The 20391-nt window shown below is 42.9% G+C and overlaps 1 protein-coding gene across 12 annotated transcripts in view; it reads right to left on the reverse strand.

Moving 5' to 3' along the window:
• Nucleotides 1-20391, reverse strand: part of osbpl3b (oxysterol binding protein-like 3b) — a 240609-nt gene that overhangs the window by 59225 nt on the left and 160993 nt on the right. For 11 of the 12 annotated variants that reach the window (XM_078538973.1, XM_078538963.1, XM_078538969.1 and 8 more), the window contains 4 exons: nucleotides 18108-18245; nucleotides 16258-16351; nucleotides 14257-14504; nucleotides 363-500 (listed from right to left, as the gene is read on the reverse strand). In XM_078538973.1, coding sequence (XP_078395099.1) covers nucleotides 363-500; nucleotides 14257-14504; nucleotides 16258-16351; nucleotides 18108-18245 — 618 coding nt within the window. The remainder of the gene's footprint in view (nucleotides 1-362; nucleotides 501-14256; nucleotides 14505-16257; nucleotides 16352-18107; nucleotides 18246-20391) is intronic. The other variant, XM_078538974.1, reaches the window with a different exon arrangement.

The following is a 20391-nucleotide window of genomic DNA, read 5'->3' on the forward strand; positions in this document are numbered from 1 at the left end:
CCATTTGGAGCTTAATATTTACAAAAATAAGGATTCATTGGGCCCTTCCTGAGCCCCCTTACCGCCATTGGAGCAGTATGATATCGCTGATGCATTTGTTGCAGGTATGTAAATAACCCTGTCCCCTTTTATTTAGAAGCTGTCTGAGCCTCCTAACCAGATTGACTACAATGCTTCAGCTGGGGCAGGCCAGTTTACCTCCAATTTAACATGAATATATAACTAAAAATATGATTTTACTTAGCCACTAATTTTTCATACCCATTTTTCAATACAACTAGGACATGTGGAGAAACCCAGCCGCTCAGTGACTTACTCTCTCCATAGCTGTATATATTTGATTATGCAGCAAGAGCCATTACCTGTTCAGCAATAAACCAGAAGCCTTGCTCTTTTCTCTCACATTCATATGTCTCCCCTAGAACTGGGTTAAATGGCTTACTTCCAGCTCTGTAATACGAAGATGCATATGCTGAAACCGCAAAGGCTGCTACAAAAACCTGTGGGAATACCAGAGATAAATGACTGTTCTTATTCTATCACTTATAGGAACACTAGGCCATTAGGTTATAAAAACTGGAACCATTACCAATCCATTACTTTTGTGGAAAGCCTAGAAATGTTCATTAAACAAGTGCTCTGCCCATTAAAAACAGAAATGATAAAAACTACAAACCTAAATCTGTGATTTGACTTTACAAACCCTATACACAATCCAATGTTCCTAAATGGCATATTTTCTTTTACTGCTTTTGACAAAGCTAACAAAATTCATGTTGAACATAAATTTTGATATTTGTACTTTTGTTGCTTACAAAAGCCAACAAAGCAACACGCTTTACAATCATTATTAGAACAATTTAAAATGTGTGGAATATTACCCTCCACCTATATACTGTAATTTTATCCCAATTTTCTGATCGCTATAATTGGGGCAACTGATTTGTTATCACAGAGCTTAACTTAGAAATCAGAACCTTAATCTCTTCTGGGAATTTTAATGTAAAAATGCAGTACTCAGGCAGAGATAAGGGCAGAAATAGAATGGTCGCATTAGCCTACTATAGTTTCCTAGCCTGGCTAGGGTTGAAGAAAGCAAACATGCCATAGTTAAAAGCAGGCAAGATCAAACAATTCCAAAGAAAATAAGCACTTTCAGTAAATAATCTAAAGTTTCAGTTTGTAAGTAACTTTCAGAGGAAAGGGAAGGGAGGGGAAAGTAGTGCAAGATATTCCTTTCTCAGCACATTGTCACAAAAAGGTGCTTGATGCTGTTCTTCCCTTGGCCCAGCAATAACAAAAATTAATTTCTATCCCAATGCTGACTTTCCCCCTCCCCAGATGACAATACCATCTGTAGTTTCGCAAAATGGGTTTGGTGCTTTTGTTTAGACTGCATAAGCCAGGGGACCCAGCTACAAAAGGAATGTAACACCAACCAATTTATTGATAAAAAGCCAGGCAAGAGATTTTTAAACTGTGCCACTATCTGCAAGAAAAAATAACTTGTCTCACCAATTGGAACTATTTCATGCAAGTTCTAATTTGTATCCGACATTAGGTTGCAGCACCTTAGCATTTAGAGACCAGCAATTCCTGTTCATTTTGTGCTATGATTCATCATCTCAAACATTTGTATTGCACAGCTTCCCATTCTGCAACACCTCAGGTGTTTTTATGCAGCTACACTGCACTCAATTATATTAAGAGACAGAAAAATAACATGCAGTTAAACAAAATTCAAACACAGCAACACCTTTATTGTACAATTTATTAAATCACTCAAGTAGCTCAGAGATTATTCTAAAAATTCTGTTATTTTTGCTTTAGTAACGTGTTACAAATGATGGACTTTACAAGTTGGTGATATTTTAAAATGTCTCCTTTAACTTAAGGTAAAATTGGGAATTTGTGGTAATTACTTCTGCTCAAAGATAGGCTCATGTGATCTGGTCGTCATGGGGAAAGAAACCCAAATCAAAACCTATTGAAAATCAAGTGACAGTTTTCATACCTTGACACTACCTTACAGTAAGAGGACAGCTGCTTTGGGCGACACAGACATGGAGAAAGACAAAAATAGCTACTGCTGTGAAGAACAGGAAAATACTGTTTTGTTATGCTAGCAACAAAGCAGGACGCTGGTGAGAACTTGTTCTCTGTTTGAAGGAAAAAGGACAGAATAATGGAACTTCTGGAGAACAAGCAGTCGCTGAGGTGGGCCTTGCTGGTGTAAGTCAATTCTGGAATACTCAGGCCGAATGGAATGATTCTCAAAGGACATCGGAAGATTCGACCTGGAGTGGAAGGGAGAAGTGAACCTGCTAGAAAGCTAGAAGTAACTTGGGACTTAATCTTGTATTGCTACACATCTGTCAGGAACGCAGTGCACAGAAAAAGGAGTTGCAAGATGCAACTTGATTGTGTTAAGTGGACAATGTGAAAGTACCTTTTCTTTAGTTTGATGTATTAGTTGCCTGTTAAGTAAAATTTGACCTCTGTTGATTTTAGATTGTTTGTTACAATAAAAGTCTTAAAACAGGAAGTCTTGTCCTTTGGTTATTTCCTTAGGTAGCTGGGAATTTCATCTCTTTTAAAAAGCATTGGTCTCCATGCTGAGTCTAACAAATGCAATATTTCAACAAATATCTCAACACACCAAACATCTCTAAAATGTAATTAAGTTGCTCACTTAGTTTGTACACTGCATATTAAATAATAAATAAGGTAATCCACAGACGGACCATACAAACGTACGAAGTAGGAGCAAAAGTCAGCCACTCTGCCCTTTGAGCCTGCTCCGCCATTTATTAAGATCATGGCTGATCTGATGTTTAACCTCAGCTCCATGTTCCTGCATACCCCCAATAACCTTTCACCCCTTTGCTTATCAAGAACCTATACACCCCTGCCTTAAAAATATTCTTAAAAAGATTCTGCCTCTACCCACTTTTGAGGAAGGGAGTTCCAAAGTCTCACGACCCTCAAAGAAAATAATTCTCCTTATCTTTGTCTTAAGTGAAAGACCCCTTATTTTAAAACAGTGATCCCTAGTTCCAGATTCTCCCACCAAAGGAAACATCGGGCCGTAACTTCCGACTAGCATCGAAAAGTACTGGCCCGCAGAAATTGGAAATAAATACCTACTTACATGCCTTTGAAAATTATATTGATACTTCCATTCGCCAGAGCTGCTTAGGGGCCTGCATCGAAAGACTCCTCACAGGCCCCAGTGAAGTGCAGCTCCAGCGGATTAAAGCAGGCCACACCCCCTTTTTTTAAGGCACTAGCTGTTGCAAAGCAGGTAGGTTTAAAGGGCCAGGGAAATTGACAGGTCAGGGAGAAGGCAAGTGTCTTAGGTAAGTGGATAGAATTTGGGGAGGGGGCGTTGGGTTGGAGGTCAGGAGGTGGGGGTTCAGTCAGTCGAAGGTCTGGGAGAGTGGGGTCAGAAGTCCGTGGGACTGGGGACAGCGGAGTCCAAGTTACGGGAAGGGGTTGGGGTGGGGGGGGTCTGAGGTCAGGGGTGGAGTTTGGCTGGAGGTCCGGGAGGGAGGAGGGTGGGAGTCAGAGGTCCGGGTGGTTTCGTGGGGGGGGAGGCCGAGGGCAGTTGGAGGTCCTAGGGAGGTGACGGGCGAGGGGGTTGGAGGTCCATGAGGAGGGGTGGGTCCGAGGTCTGGAGGTGGGGAGTGTCAGAGGTCGGGGGGGGGTGTCGGAGTTCAGGGGGCATCGGAGGTCGGGAGTTCGGATGGGGAGTCCCGTGGGGTCAGTGTGGGGTCTTGACAATATAGTTACTCAGAAGCTAGAAGAGGTTTTAATTCTTCTTTCTCTGAATAACTATTGGCATAACCCTGGCAGAACCATCTGAAGTTTGCGATTTGAACTGCATGTTTGGATGGTTCCCAGCACAGCACAATTGTCCAGGGGAAGTGTGCACTTCTTGCAAATGCAAATCCTTACCAGGGAACTTTCCAGAGGGATTCCCCAGCGCATCTTTGGGGTGCCCACCAAATCCGATGCTGGGGAGTTCGGAAGTTACGGGCCATCCTCTCCACTTCCACCCTGTCAAGGTCCCCTCAGGATCTTACACGTTTCAATCAAGTTGCCTTTACTCATCTAAACTCCTGCGGACACAAGCCTAGCCTGTCCAGCCTTTCCTCATAAGACAACCTGCCTGTTCCAGGCATTAGTCTAGTAAACCTTCCCTGAACTGCTTCCACTGCATTTACATCCTTCCTTAAATAAGACCACCAATACTGTACACAGTGGTCCAGATGTGGTCTCACCAGCGCCTTGTATAACTGAAGCATAATTTCCCTTATCTTGCATTCAATTCCACTCACAATAAACAATAAAATTCTATTCAAAAACAGAATTACCTGGAAAAACTCAGCAGGTCTGGCAGCATCGGCGGAGAAGAAAAGAGTTGACGTTTCGAGTCCTCATGACCCTTTGGCAGAACTGAGTAAAGTTAGGAGAGGGATGAAATATAAGCTGGTTTAAGGTTGGGGGCGGGGATGGGGTGGGGGTGGAGAAGTTGGGGTGGGGGTGGTTGTAGGGACAAGCAAGCAGTGATAGGAGCAGATAATCAAAAGATGTCACAGACAAAAGGAACAGAGGGGTGTTAAAGGTGGTGATATTATCTAAGAGAATGTGCTAATTAAGAATGGATGGCAGGACACTCAAGGTACAGCTCTAGTGGGGGTGGGGTGGAAAGACTGACGACAGGGTATTACAGTTATAGATTTAAAAATAATGGAAATAGGTGGGAAAAGAAAAATCTATATAAATTATTGGAAAAAATAAAAGGGAGGGGGAAGAAACGGGAAGGGGGTGGGGATGGGGGAGGGAGTTTAAGATCTAAAGTCGTTAAATTCAACATTCAGCCCAGAAGGCTGTTAAGTGCCTAGTCGGAAGATGAAGTGCTGTTCCTCCAGTTTGCATTGGGCTTCACTGGAACAATGCAGCAAGCCAAGGACAGACATGTGGGCAAGAGAGCAGGGTGGCGTGTTAAAATGGCAAGCGACAGGGAGGTTTGGGTCTTTCTTGCGGACAGACCGCAGGTGTTCTGCAAAGCAGTCGCCCAGTTTACGTTTGGTCTCTCCAATGTAGAGGAGACTGCATTGGGAGCAACGAATGCAGTAGACTAAGTTAGGGGAAATGCAAGTGAAATGCTGCTTCACTTGAAAGGAGTGTTTGGGCCCTTGGATGGTGAGGAGAGAGGAAGTGAAGGGGCAGGTGTTGCATATTCTACGTGGGCATGGGGAGGTGCCATAGGTGGGGGTTGAGGAGTAGGGGGTGATGGAGGAGTGGACCAGGGTGTCTCGGAGGGAACGATCCCTACGGAATGTCGCCAAGGGGGTGAAGGGAAGATGGGTTTGGTGGTGGCATCATGCTGGAGTTGGCGGAAATGGCGGAGGATGATCCTTTGAATGCGGAGGCTGGTGGGGTGATAAGTAAGGACAAGGGGGACCCTATCATGTTTCTGGGAGGGAGGAGAAGGCGTGAGGGTGGATGCGCGGGAGATGGGCCGGACACGGTTGAGGGCCCTGTCTACGACCATGGGTGGAAAACCTCGGTTAAGGAAGAAGGAGGACATGTCAGAGGAACTGTTTTTGAAGGTAGCATCATCAGAACAGATGCGACGGAGGCGAAGGAACTGAGAGAATGGGATGGAGTCCTTACAGGAAGCGATAAAATTCTATTAGCTTTCTGAATTACTTGCTGTACCTGCATACTAACCTTTTACGATTCGTGCACTCGGACATCCAGTCCCTCTGCATCTAAGAGCTCTGCAATCTCACCATTTAGATAATAAGCTTCTTTTTTTAATTCTTTCTGCCAAAATGAACAATTTCACATTTTCCCACATTATATTGCATTTGCCAGACTTTTGCCCACTCTCCTAATTATATCCTTTTGTAGCCTCCTTGTGTTCTCTTCAGAATTTATTTTTTCTAGCCATCTTTGTATCATTGCAAATTTAGCAACCATAACCTTGGCGGCCCCTTCATCCAAATCATTTCTATAAGTTGTAAAGAGTTGAGGTCCTAGCACCGATCCCTGCACACCACTCATTACACCCTGCCAACTAGGTAGTGACCTATTTATGCCTGCTGTTTCCCATTAAGCAGCCAATCTTCTATCAATGCCAATATGTTAACCCCTACATCATGAGCTTTTATTTCCTGCAACAACCATTGATGTGGCACCTTATCAAACACATTCTGAAAATCTAAGTACAGTACATCCACAGCACATGTTACTTCTCCAAAGAAATCCAATAAGTTGGTTAAACGTGATTTCCCTTTCACAAAACCATGTTGACTCTGCCTGATTACCTAGAATTTATCCAAGTGCCCTGCTATAACAGCTTTAATAACAGCTTCTAACATTTTCCCCATGACAGATATTAAGCTAACTGGCCGATAGTTTCCTGCTTTCTGTCTCCCTCCCTTTTTGAATAAAGGAGTTACATATGATATTTTCTAATCTAATGGAACCTTCTCCAAATCTAGTGAATTTTGGAAAATTAAAACCAACACATGAACAAAGTCACTAGCCACTTCTTCTAAGGCCTTAGAGTGAAATCCATCAGGACCCGGGGACTTATCAACCAGCAGTTCCAACAATTTGCTAAGTCTACTTCCTTGGTGATTGTAATTTTCCTGAGTTCCTCCCTCCCTTCCAATTCCTAACTTATAGCTATTTCTGGAATGTTACTTGTATTCTCTATAATGAAGACCAAAGCAAAATACCTGTTCAATTCATCTGCCATCTCCTTATTGTCCATTATTAATTCCCCAGACTCACTTTCTATAGGATCACTGCTCACTCTGTTTACTCATTTCTTTTTTAAAATATATTTCTAGCTAGCTTTCTCCTGTACTCTAATTTTTCCTTCCTTATTAATCTTCTGGTCATCTTTTATATTCTATACAATCATCTGACCTGCCATACATCCTTGCACAAGCATATGCTTTTTCTTTAAGTTTCACACTATCTTTAACTTTCTTAGTTAACCACTGATGGTAGGTCTTCACCCTTGGAATTTTTCTTTCTCATTGGAATGCATCTTGTCTGTTTACTCAGAAATGTCCCCTTAAATGTCTGCCACTGCATCTCTATTGACCCATTAACCTAAATTGCCAGTTCACCTCAGCTAGCTCTGCTTTCATACCCTCATAATTGTCCTCATTTAAGTTTAAAATATTGGTCTTAGACCCACTCTTCTCTCCCTCAAACTGAATGTGAAATTCAATCATATTATGATCACTGCTACCCAGGAGCGCCTTCATTATGAGGTCATTAATTAATTATGCTTTCTGGTTGGTGCCATAACATGCTGTTCTAAGAAACTATCCTGAAAACATTCTATAAATTTCTCATTTAGGTTACCTTTACCCATCTGATTTTTCCAGTCTTTCCGTAGATTAAAATCTGCCATGATAATCGCCATACCCTTCTGACAAGCTCCCATTATTTCTTCTTTGATACCCTATCATCTGGTTACTGTTAGGTGGCTTGTACACCACTCCCACAAATGACGTCTTGCCTATATCATTCCCCATCTCTACCCAAACCGCTTCTATATCCTGGTTTCCTGAACTTAGATCATCCCTCTCTATTGTGCTAATATCATCTTGAATTAACAGAGCCATCTCCCCACCTTTTCTGAGCCTCCTATTCTTCAATATTCAGGTCCCAATCTATGTCATTCTGCAGCATGTCTCTGTAATCGTTATTAAAACATACTTACTTATCTCAATTTGCACCATCAGTTCATCTGTTTAGTTTTGAATGCTATGTGCATTCAGATATAGAGCCTTAAGTTTTGACTTATTATTTTTGTAACCTTTTGTCTTATCTGATTTACTCTTAGATTAAAGACCATGGTGCCGTGGCCTGCCTGCTCATCCACCTTGCAGACCTAGCTTTCGTCCACACAGGTAGCGAGCACCTCAAACCTGTTGGACAATTGCAAAATCTGAGGCTCCTCCACAACTGCTGGATTGGTCCCTTTACCTGCTTCACACACAGTCACAACCTCCTGCCCTTTACTGCTGACCAAAGCAGATGGCCCTATTCTAAGAGGTGTGAACGTCTTCTGGAATAACGTGTTCAGGTATTTCTCCCCATCTCTTATGTTGCGATGTCTACAGTTTGGCTTCCAGATCAATAATCCTGATCCAGATTTCCCTAGCTGCAGACATGCTTGTCCTGGATCGCCTTGGTGTCCAAAAGCCTCCACATTCCACAGCTACAATATAACACCTATCTTGCCATTGTTACTTATGTTATTTAATTAATTTAAATACTTTAATTAACTTGGAATAATTCCTCTGTATACTAGAATTTACTGTCTTTATTCAATGCTAGCACCACCTACCACTAAAAGTTATTGTTTTCTTAATTACACAGGTATATGTTTTAGGTATTTATTTTGATTTTTTTTGGTTATTTTATTTTAAAGTTTCAGTTCTTTTTATTTATAAATCTACTTTAACTCTGGTATCCTACGCTAGCTGTTAGCACATATCCCTTACACCAAGCACTTACTGACCAATCAACTTACCAGTTTCCTGTGATGTCACAGTTGTTTTTTGACTCAATTGCTTCAGGAGCTGAAAAGGTCCCAACTCCCGACTGCCTCTGCTCCGCTCCCAGGTAGGAAAGGCCGTGCTCCAATCCCCAGGCTGTATTTATGGTGCTCTCGACTCCTGGCTGCCTCTGCTCCGCTCCCAGGTAGGAAAGGCTGCGCTCCAATCCCCAGGCTGTATTTCTGGTGCTCTCGACTCCCGACTGCCTCTGCTCCGCTCCCAGGTAGGAAAAAGCAGGTCGCTAGTCAGACCATATTAAAAGGCTCTACATAGTTTTGGTCCACCCACGTGGTGGGTGTATAGCGGCCTTTGAACAGGTACAGAGGCGAGCTACAACAATGAGTCCTAGCTTAAATAATCTCAGCTACTCAAGACAGGTACAGTGGCATCGGTCTAGTTACTTTGCAGCAGTGTAGATATAGGGGTGACCCAAATGAGGTCAGCAAATAAAGGGCTGGATTAGGTCTCCATTTATAAATTATTCCAGTTTAACAGACTGGGGAGGACCAGGGACACAAGTTTAAACTATGCAAGAATAGGAATAGACTGCATGTTAGGTGATTCTTCTTTCCCCAGAGGAGAGTGCCTCTGGAATAAATGGCCAGCCCGGCCTGTTGGGTGTTGCCTTTTGGTATGTCCTCATAAGTGATCTGGACTAGTTCTTGACTGGGGTAGAGATCACAACATATAGATGGTAAATATTTTTGTAAACAACACTCAGTGCATGCAATAACCGGACTTAAGATCAGAAAGGAATTTTCCAGGGTATTTTTCTCTTATTGGCCCTTTTTTCCCCTCTCCTAGGTGGTTACATGGTTGTGGGGGTAAGAAGTGCTTAGTCATGTTACTCCAACAATCAAAAGCAAGTTTGACAGAACAGGCTGATTAGGTCTGGCATCAACAAATGAACAGCCAAAGCAGAATTGTGTGTAACTTGGTGCAAACTTGATGATGAATGTGTTCCCATGACAAATCTGCTTTTGCCCTTCTCAGTGACGGAGATCAAGGGGCTGAAAGGTGCCATGAAAGTGACCTTAGTGAGTTGCTATGGTAATTACTGCAGGCAGTCACAGTGCACCAACAAGGGAGGGGTGGATTTTGAGTTCAGTGGCAGGCATGAAAATCAAGTGAACCGTTCTGTTCTGGATAGCAGTAAACTCTGAGTAATACTAAGCCTGTAACTGGTCATGTAAGTGATGAGCATTCCCTGTTTCGGGGTGAATTAACCAGTGTTGTCTCGAAGAGACTAGGAGAGCAGGTGGAAGGAGAGAAGAACACTGATCTATCTGATCCTGACCTACAAGCCCTTCAGTGAGATCATTATCATTTTATATAAAAATCTTGTAAAATGTAGAATATGTCTAGGATATGTTAAAACTTGAGACGTCCTAATTATCATGTTGTGACTTAGTCTCACCTTTGTGATGTTTAGTAAAGCCACATCTAAAATGTAATGTTTCTGGTATTGATAACTTAAAAAAAAAATTTCAATATTGGTACCCGACATGCTGTGGTGCAAGACACCCAGTTCCATTTATTATTTTATTTTCCACTCCACTTTCATAGGTAAGTGCACTTTTTTTATTTTCTCTGTTCTCCACAGCTTTTACTGCCCTTTGTAGCTCCTTGCCACTTTGCCTGGCTGCTCCTCATCCACATGGCCTAGCCTGACAACCCTGTGGCTTCTGCCCTCCACCCTCACTACAGCAGGCTCCGGTTCCTCACTCAGCCTTTATTCCCTCTGCCTCAGCTTGTTAAAGTCTCTCCCAAAACAGTCGGCCCTATTCTCACCACCTTCTTCAGCCCCTTTACCAAAATATACAACTAGCCCTACTGCTTAAGTCCTATAAGGCTGTTTGCACCACTCCCCTCAGCACAATCGACCACTGGCTTCCTACTCTTCCTCAGCTATACTGATAATTTAAAAAATAAACAATCGTCCAATCCAGAACAGATCATAAAAAAATTGCACAACATTCAGAAACAAATATATATTCATTCAAATATCAGAAATGCAGATGGATTAGAATGTTAGAGTTTTCAGGCAAGAGATTGGACTAAGTTATGAGGGAATTATTATTAATTTTAGGGAAACTGTAACAGATCAGACTGAAAGCAAAGGCAAAATCTCTTGTTGTTGGAAAGCTGAAATAAAACCAAAAAATGCTAGAAATGCTCAACAAGTCAGGCAGCATCTCTGCAGAGAGCAAGAGAGTTAACATTGGGCTGAAATTTTGGGACTCCCAAAGATAATGACACCGGGTAACGTGTCAAGGCGCTATTCCCGGCAGCTGCAATAATGAGAAGGGGGGAGGGCGGTACACATCTAGATCTCCATCCAATTCAGGCCAATTAAGATTGTTGAAAAGCTTGTCAAGAGATTAAAAATTAGAACTTCCAACATTTACAAAGTACCAGACTTGTAGCCACACCTTCAGAAACTGACCAGCAGGTAGGGTAAAGGTTGGGGAGTCAGTCATGGCTACCACAGGCCACCACCTTGGCCTCATAAGGGGGTTAGCAGGGCTAAGGGGGAAATGGGAACCTAGTAAGGGCATTCTCTTAGTGCTGCACAGCTGGTAGGAGGGTGGGTGCTCTGCAGCTGGGCTTTGAATGTGGTCAGCAACCCACTGGAAGACGAGCTATGGGCAAAGCTGCCAAGTATAATTGTCAGTCACCTGACCAAACTGAAGGCTCCATGTTGCAATAGGGCACGGCTGTCAGACTTTGGGTCCCATGGTGATGAGAAGCAACACCCTTCATAGGAGGGGCAGAACAGAAGGGCATCAGCAAAGAAAGAAGGGTAGGAAGGCAACAGAGGCCAAACCCTCAATATGGGATCTCCTGTGCTGAAGATGGAAATACCTGGAGATGGCTGAGGTTCAGTGCCGCAGGTGACTGCGACTCGCCAGGCAGATAGTCACAGACATCTGTGCCCTTATTACCAAAGACCTCACACCTTGCAGCAGTGGTCACCATGCCATGCCAGTGGCTGTCAAAGTCTCCTTGGCCTTGAACTTCTTAATTTCTGGCTTTTTCCAAGGAGCAGCGGACCTTAGTGGCATCTCAAAAATGGTAGCATGCCAGTCCACCTCACAGGTAACTGATGCCCTATTTACCCAGAGCTGGACAGCACATTCATTTCATGACAAATGCAACCTCGCAGGAACAGTGGGCTTTGCCTCCATTACTGGATTCCTCCAGATACAAAACATCAATTGCACCCTTTGGTCATCAAGGCTCCGACTGCTCAACCAGCAAGATCCATCAAGAGTAAGGGTTTCCACTCCTTTAATGTCCAACTGGTCACTGGTCTGTGACCACAACAAGGGGTTGTAACCTCCGAGCTCCCCAGCATTGGATTGTGGGGGGGGGGGGGGGGGGGGGGGGAGACCCCAAAGATGCGCTGGGGAATCCCTCTGGGAAGCTCCCAGATAAGTGTTTGCACAGTAATTGCCCAGAAGTGCACACTTCCTCTGGACAATTGCGCTGCGCTGGGAAGCATCCGAAAATGTGGTTTAAATCACAAACTTCAGATGGTTCTGCCAGGGTTATACCAATAGTTACCCAAAAAAAAGTTAGAAAAATTAAAATCTCTTCTAACTTCTGGGTAACTATCATAAAGATCCAGACCAATCTCCGCACGGGACTCCCCCACAGGCCCAACCCCCCCAGGGGACTCTCCCACTCCTGACTAACCACCACCCCCACTGTATTCCCCACCTGCCATTTTCCCATGGGATACCCCCACCTGTACGGGACTTCTCACCCGACACCACCACGCCCTCACCGCAGGCCCGACCCTTACTCAACACCCCACCCTCTCCCGATGTCCAAACCACCCCCCAAAATGTCTGGCCTGCTCCACCTCCTCCCAATGTCCGATTCCCCCACACCCCCCCAAATGTCTGACCCCCCCGCCAGCACCCCCCGAAGGTCCGGCCTACTCCACCACTCCCGTTGTCCGATTCCCCCCAGCAACCCCGCCCCCCCCATCGATGTCCGACCCCCTCCCCCATCCCCTACCTCCAAATACCCCCACCACCCCCTCCCAAATCCTTTTCACTTAGCTCAGGCACTTACCTGCTTCCTGGCCTGTCAATTTTAATGGGACCTTTAAGCTTACCTGCTTTATGGCAGCTAGTGCCGTAAAAAAGGGAGCGTGTCCTCCTTCAATTCAACAGTGCTGGGCATCGACACTGGACTTCAGAGACAGCTGCGCTGCCTGGATCTTGCCTAGCCTGAATTGGAAGGTCAGGTGAGACAGGCACAGAAGAAATTTGGTGTAGATAAGTGGGTACAGAGTGGCAATCTGAGGAAGTTGAGGCCCAACAGCTTCTTCCTTGTGTGCATCTGCTTTCCTGGCAGCTGCCATGACTCCTTCATCCTCCGCCAGTAAAGGCTGCCTCAGAACTTCGCTCCAAACCCAAGGAGTACGAATGGATCCCAGGGGAGAAAGGAAATCCCTCGTAGGGATGGCTACCGGTCCCTTTAAGAGAAGCCCAGACAGACGCACAGAGGCGATACAGCTAATGCCACCTGCTCAGCAGGACAACCATTGAGCAGGCCATCACGCTTCTGTAGATGCAATTCCAATGTCTTAACCAGTCAGGTGGTGGCCTCCAAATACTCTCCTGCAAGAATCTCGGTCATCGTGTGTGGTCTACTGTGCTCTCCATAACATGATTTCCAGAGAGGAATGGCCTCGAGGACACCAAGGCCCTGGAAAAGGACAGCTTATCAGGGGAGCAGCAGGAAGTTAAAGAGGGGGAAGAGGCAGCAGAGGGAGATGGTGCTGAACAGAGGAATGCCCCTGCTGTGCAACGAGGTGGCTTCCTCTGGCCACCCTCTGGGAAGAGGACCACCCTCCTCTCCATCATTGCCTCCAGCATCAGATCCAGGTTGACACAAAGAAGCAAGAGTCTTCCCTTTCCTGGGTGCCAGGACTCTCATGACACCTGGCTTCCCTTTGGTGAAGAGGGGGAGTCTGTGGCACAAACTGCAGATCTCTCCCAAAGGGCAACCAGCAGCCTTAGTGATGACTGTTGGTGGTTGGGCGGGGAGGGGTGGGGTGTGATGTTTAAATGAGTCCCAGATTTCATCTGGTCCACCTCCATTCCCACTCCCACAGACTGCAGGTGGAAACCCATCTCCGTATCAATTAAGGGTTCACTTTAATCAGCTTCCCACCAGAAATGACTCAAAAACAGACCCGGCTCCTGTTTCTCACCTGCTGAAAGTTCAGCCCTCGGTTTCTAATCCTCTGTTTTCCTCTCCACAGATGCTACCTGGCCAGCTAAATACTTCCAGCAGTTTCTATTTAAGTTATAGGGAAAAAGAAATTCAAGCACACAGATAAGACAAAAGTGCTGATCAACTCAAAGAAAGATACACATCAAGGGAAGAGTCAGGCACAAATGTAATATACAAAAAGCACCGGCAGATAGGAAGGCTTGAACCACATCAACCTACAGTTAGAGATTATTGCCATGCAGGCACAAAAAAAATCCATTGTCAAGTCCCTCTGATTTATCATTAGCAGTAATGGAGAATCAATATCTCTTCATTTCTCTCTATATATACACATACATTTTCAAATACACATCTTGTATTTAGTGTCGATTGTGAATGTGCAGATGAAAACAAAATGTGTAATTACCATTCGTTCAAATGGGTCATCTGTCTGAGATGCCTTATCCAGTAGCTCACTGTATTCCAGTTCTTCACAGAGGCGCTGCAATGTGTTCACCGGTTCATTTAACTGAACCGGCATGGAAACCTTAGAAAGATCTTTCCCTATGTTATTCCTTAGAATATTCCACAAGCTTATGTTACTATTATTTGGTCCTGGAGCTGGCAGGCATGATCTTCTTCTAGCATGGTGACTTGTACCATTTTGGGCATTGCCTGTGTTTTAAGAAAATGAAATATTGCTTAGGCTTGTGAAGATCTGGTACTAAAGCAAATAGTGGTTGTTTCAGTTCATCTGTACAAATAATTCAAAATAATACTTACTTTACCCCAGTAGTATTCTTCAAAAAAGAAGTGCAGTAGTGAAACAGTGCCCCAGTTTCGACATACTAATCTTAGGGTCATATTCTGTATAAAGATATGGGGTAATTTAAATCCAATTCACTGGGCAGGAGGCCAATGGGGTTAGGTAGAATGCTGGTTTTATATTCTGGTCACTAGTCCTCTCAATTAACATCAGTTTACCTCAGTTGATAAGATTCTCACCTCTGACTCAGCAGCCTGTGGTTTTAAGCCCCATTTCCAGGAATTAAGCACCTAATTCAGGCTAATGTTCCAGTTTAGGGAGGAAACTTGCCAGGGATGCAATTTTTCAGACAGAATGTTAAAATAGGTTCCATCTATACTAAACTAAGAATACTGTACCATGGTCAACATTCCTTAATCAATGCTCGAGTTATTCGTTACATTGCTGGTTGTGGGATCTTGTAACTTCATGTTTGACTACCCACACTCACTGCACTAAAGAGTCGGTGTACATTTCAGCTGATGAACAATTTTTAATCTAAGGTTAGCAAACAAATTGAATTGACCTGTATGGAAGATGATAAATTCAGTGATTAGATCTCAGTCATTGAACTGCACTTGAAGGGATCTTTAGGTGGACAATACAGATTATAGCATTGTAGGCTTATCACAAGTGTACTCCCTACAAGGCTGGCTCACTGTTGGGAGTGAGATCTCACTGAATTTACACAGCTGTCTCAGATGCTATCCTATTGGTGCCTAAGGAGATTAGTACCGGATCTATATGTTTTCCTCATGAAAGAATATTAAATAAGCATAAATGTCATTAAAAAGAAAAAATTTCAAACTTTTTTTTTCAGAATTGCAAAGACAATACAATCATTTTGAATTGTATCATTACATCATTGAACTACTTGATGAAAACAAACACTTGTCTTCCCAGCAGACAGTACACTAGTTCTTATTAAAAGTACAAATGCTTTGATGGCTCAAACTGTATACACACTAAGTAATGTCACACGGAACCATATAGGTCAGCAAGATTCCAGGTATGGTCTTTGCTCTGTGTAGATTCAGATGATTTTAGCCAAGCTGGTTCTCAAGGTACTACAACTTTAGTATGCCCTCTCTGGAAGTGAAGAGGAGGAGGAAAATTTATCAGGGTTCCTATTTCTAATTGTCAACTTGCCCGAAATGTGCTTGTGATAGCACTGTCTAGGTTGACATGTGCAGTACTGAGCCTTTGGCCACTTGAAGGCTGCCAGTGTTCAGAGTCATGCCCCAGTGTGATTCATGGTCTTCAGGAGAAAAGCAATCAAAACTGGTATAAAAATTGAAAGGAAAAAGTACAAAAATTGTAAGGAAGAAGTAGAATTCACAAATTGCACAGTGTCACCTCATTCCATCAATAAGGGCAAATTACATTCCAAACATCAGTGTTACATTTTGTGAAGAAAGGAATTGTTTGCACCTTATATGATGGAAGTATGATTGAAAAAGCTCCCTCCTCAATTGTATATTTTGACTAAATTAAAATGCCTTAGGTTAATCCCGATCTTCAGTGGGAATTCACCCACCAGCACCCCCTATACTTGTCTGGGTACATCAAGTGTCTGCTGGAAAAGAAGCCAAAGAGCTGAAAAAAAGTACCGAGTGATCTTACATATATTCTGAGCATTAGTCTCTGCATCGGTGCTCAAGTTATCCTCTGAAATATTGTCACTTATGTCACTGACATATGAATCATCATCCGAGGCCTACAACAGAAAAAATAGATTATTCACTCTTCTCAAAGCACCCAAAATAATATCCACCAAAATAGTAAGCACCAGTATCGATACAGAACAAGAGTAATATTGTCAGAATGCATACACTATAGAATATTTGAAACAAAAGCCCTGTGCTGACACATTCATTACTATGAAAGGTCATAGTGATGGACAAAATATTTCATTCATATGCTAAAAAGGAGGCACCAAGTGAAGACAAGGAAGTTCCTCTACAGATAAGATGACACTGTCTAAAAGGATATCTAGTATGTAGAGTTCCTATGCACCTATAAGCAGCTACTAAAGGGAAGGAAGTAAAGATAAGACCTCCTACCCATCATCCCAAGATACAAGGATTGAAATTCAACTTTGTCAGTCGCATAAAATGGGTGGTGGTGAATAGGACATCCATTTGCCTTTCTACCGAAGTCAATAGAAAGAGAACATGAGTATAATGGGTGGTCAATTCGCTACCACCTGTTTTGCACTCCATACTGAAGTTGAATTTCACATTCACAGTTTATAGAGATGACCAAAGCAAGGAGAAAATATAAAACCAAAATACCTCTCCAATTATATGCAAAAACCACAGTCATAACTCATCACAAATTTATACAGATCAATACAGGACTTAAAATTTGATGTTCGTTCCAAACCTGCTGCAAAGGAAACGTAAACTCGGACCAAGAGAAAGCATTATAACAAACCATGTCTCAATAGACTGCAACGGTGGAATGGTTAGTTTAGACCGTGTTGAAAGACCTTAACACTTGTTTAAGGATACTGACTGCAGATGTTCCATCCTGATAGCACTGGGTGTTTGCTACAGTTTGGGTACATGGGAATTTAATGAGAATAGTTGAAACTGATAGATCTTCATCCAGCCCAACAACAGCAGCTGCACATATTACTGACTGAGGCATCAAATTCCATCGATCCTATTCTCACTAAACTGTTGACCACTCAATTTACTTTTCTGGTTCTCATATTAGCTGATATGTTAATGGTACCCTCTCCCTCTTTGCCATCTGCCATCCTCACCCCTCTTCAAAAAAATCTCTTGATCCCTACTGTGCTTGTAAACTACCACTTCATCAACTTTCTTTTCCTCTCCAAAGGCCTGGAATGTGATGTTGCCTCCCAAACCTGTGCCCATCTTTCCCAGAGCTCCCTGTTTGAATCACTCCAATCAGGTTTCTGTCCCTTCCACAGTACCAAAACTGTTCTTGTCCAGCTATAAACTCCATTCCCTATCCATCGATCCCATCCCTCCTCCAGCAACTGAAGGTCAATCAGACTGGTTGTAAGCTCGTGTCATATGCAACCCCGAAATGAGCTTAAGACCACAGCAAGCTTTACAGGTTTGTTTAAACTTGGAACATGCAGGTGCTACACTGAATGTGGTTACTGAAGTAAAAAAGGCCATTTTACCCTCTCCTCAAATTCATATATCCTCAACAAGAAAGCAGAAAACCCCAGATGCATCTATCGAAATACTAGCATCACACCCTGGTTGACTTGCCACAAGTTCCATGGCAAAAGCGGAAACATTTCAGAGTTTTCTTCTTCCCCCATTAGGTTCAGTCAAAATGTGAAAAACTTACCTTTTGCTGCAGAAATATGAATGGAATTCATGCTCAGGTCAGATCACGCTCCAATAGCTGCTTCTTACTGATAACCCATGATGCATCATTAACCAGTGCATTGGCTATAAGTGAATAATTTCTTCAGCATGCACACTTACCTCATTCTCTGATGAGCTTGCAGACAACAAGACTTCCTGAGCATCGAAGAATTCGGAGAGAGAGTCTGCTCGAGAAACTCTGCTTTCATTTGAGAGTTGATGGACCAGAGGGTTAGTTACTTGAACGAGGTCTTGCTGCTACAGGACAAGGAAAGAAAAAATTGAAATAATTAGATTTGCATTCCCAAGTGTCAGAAATTAGTAAAAAAAAAACATTTAAAACCATTCCTGTTTATGTCAAAAGCCTAAAAATTAAAAAAAAAACCTTCATAAATATATTTGTAGAGTAAATCTTTTAAAAAAAATACTAGGTCAAGTATGACTTCTGTGTTTCCATTACTGGTGATAGGCTGTCTACTAATATTCGTTAGAAGCCTACCAACTCCCACAGCTACCTCAACTACAACTCTTCAGGCTGGAAGAAAAGCACCTCATCTTCCAGCACTTTACAACCTTCTGGACTTAATATCAACAACTTCAGACCATGAACTCTGTTCTCCATTTTTATCTTTTAATTTTTTCCCAACCCCCTCCCCCAACAAGGCCATCTGTAACTTGTTCTTACGCTTTGCTTTCACAGAGTACTGACCCTTGTTCTCCTATCTGACCTTTATGTCATTGTCAACACCAGCTCTGAACATGAGTCATTTGGAGTCGAAACGTTAATTCTGTTCTCTCAGGTACTGCCAGACCTGAATATTTCCAGCATTTTCTGTTTTAAAGCACCTTTAGTCTTTAACACTCCCTTTGTTGAGTCCATGACATCTTTGTCAAATCTCTACTGAGCTCCCATTGTTCAACCTATTTTCTGCACGACACCACCCCCACCCCCGCTGTTCTTCCACGGTATAAAATCCATCACATTTCTACCTCTCTTCAGCTCTGAAGAGTCATATGGACTCAAAACATTAACTCTGTTTCTGTCTCCACAGATGCTGAGTTTTTCCAGAATTTTTCTCTTTTAATTTCAGATTTCCAGTAACCGCATTATTTTGCTTTTATTCAAGCATTTAGATTTAGTACATCAAAAATGACACATAACATATTGCTAGCAACTGCAGCACCTGCTGCTATTGACAATGCAAGTATGGTAATGCTATATTCAATTCTAGCTCTAAATGACTGACAGCAAGGACACCCATGCAAACTTGAAAATCCTCTTTGGGTTCAATTCTGCTATTTTAACCTGAAGCCCGAAAAGTAGTGGTTTCCACACCAAGCAAATTCGTCAGGAACAACAGTTAGGGCCAGAAGAGGCGAAGTAAGGTAAGTTTTAATTGAACCAAAACTGGTTTCCTTGCAGGGCACGAGGGGCAGAGGAACAGGAGTCCTCCTCCAGACCCAATAGGAAACCTTAGGTCTTCCCTGCACCAGGCACTCTCCATGTCCCACCTTCACAATGGGGATTCTTCCCTCCCGACTGCTTTCCTTGTGCTTGGAACAGTGCCCACAGGCTTCTGACAACAACTGCCAATCTGCATTATTTTAATGGCCAGGAAGCCAATTCCAGTGACGTTGCAGTTATTTTGGTCAGAAAATGACAACTAATGAAGCTCAGACAGCCTCAAGTTTCATTCAGTTTGTGGAAAGGCAGCTGATCTCACTGAGACAGTGGTCTGGATTTCACAACTGGCCTGGGATAGATAGATAGTAGAAAGTCAGCCAAGGATAGCTATACAGAAGCCCTTTCTGTAAGGGGGAAGAGTGAGAATGGGAAGGAAAATTAATTAAGCACAGGACAGGGCTTGGCTGCAATGGGCCATTGCAGTCAAACAGTCTACAGACACAGAACATCTAGGCTCACATAAGATGAATAGTGACTTGCACAAGGAGCGCTTGAAGGTGACCAGAAGTGAAGCTCAACAGTAAAGTCAATGCATCTAAGGAAAGAGGGGAGTGGAAAAACTTGCAAGAAAAAAAAGTGTATAACTTTAAATACTTAATGATTAAATAATTAACTAATTTTTACCTTTCCCAAGCGATTTGAATTATTTTTGGATCGACCACACTGAACTAATTAATACAAAATACACTTTATTGATAAATAATCAAATAGAAATGCAATTATTACTCCAGTAAATGTTATGCTTGCACTACTAAGGGGAGCTACCTTTCCCTTTTGCTACTTACAACTTAAATTTTATTAGCATGATTGCACTACAATTTCAAAGACACAATGGAATTCAAAACTAAAGCACCAATAGACAACGAATGCTGAATTTTCGAAACAAATCACTATCTTTACATAAGATTAGTGAAGAATATGAAATGCCTTGAGAGCACA

The sequence above is a fragment of the Cetorhinus maximus genome, chromosome 3, assembly GCF_964194155.1.
Source record: "Cetorhinus maximus chromosome 3, sCetMax3.hap1.1, whole genome shotgun sequence".
NCBI lineage: Eukaryota > Metazoa > Chordata > Chondrichthyes > Lamniformes > Cetorhinidae > Cetorhinus > Cetorhinus maximus.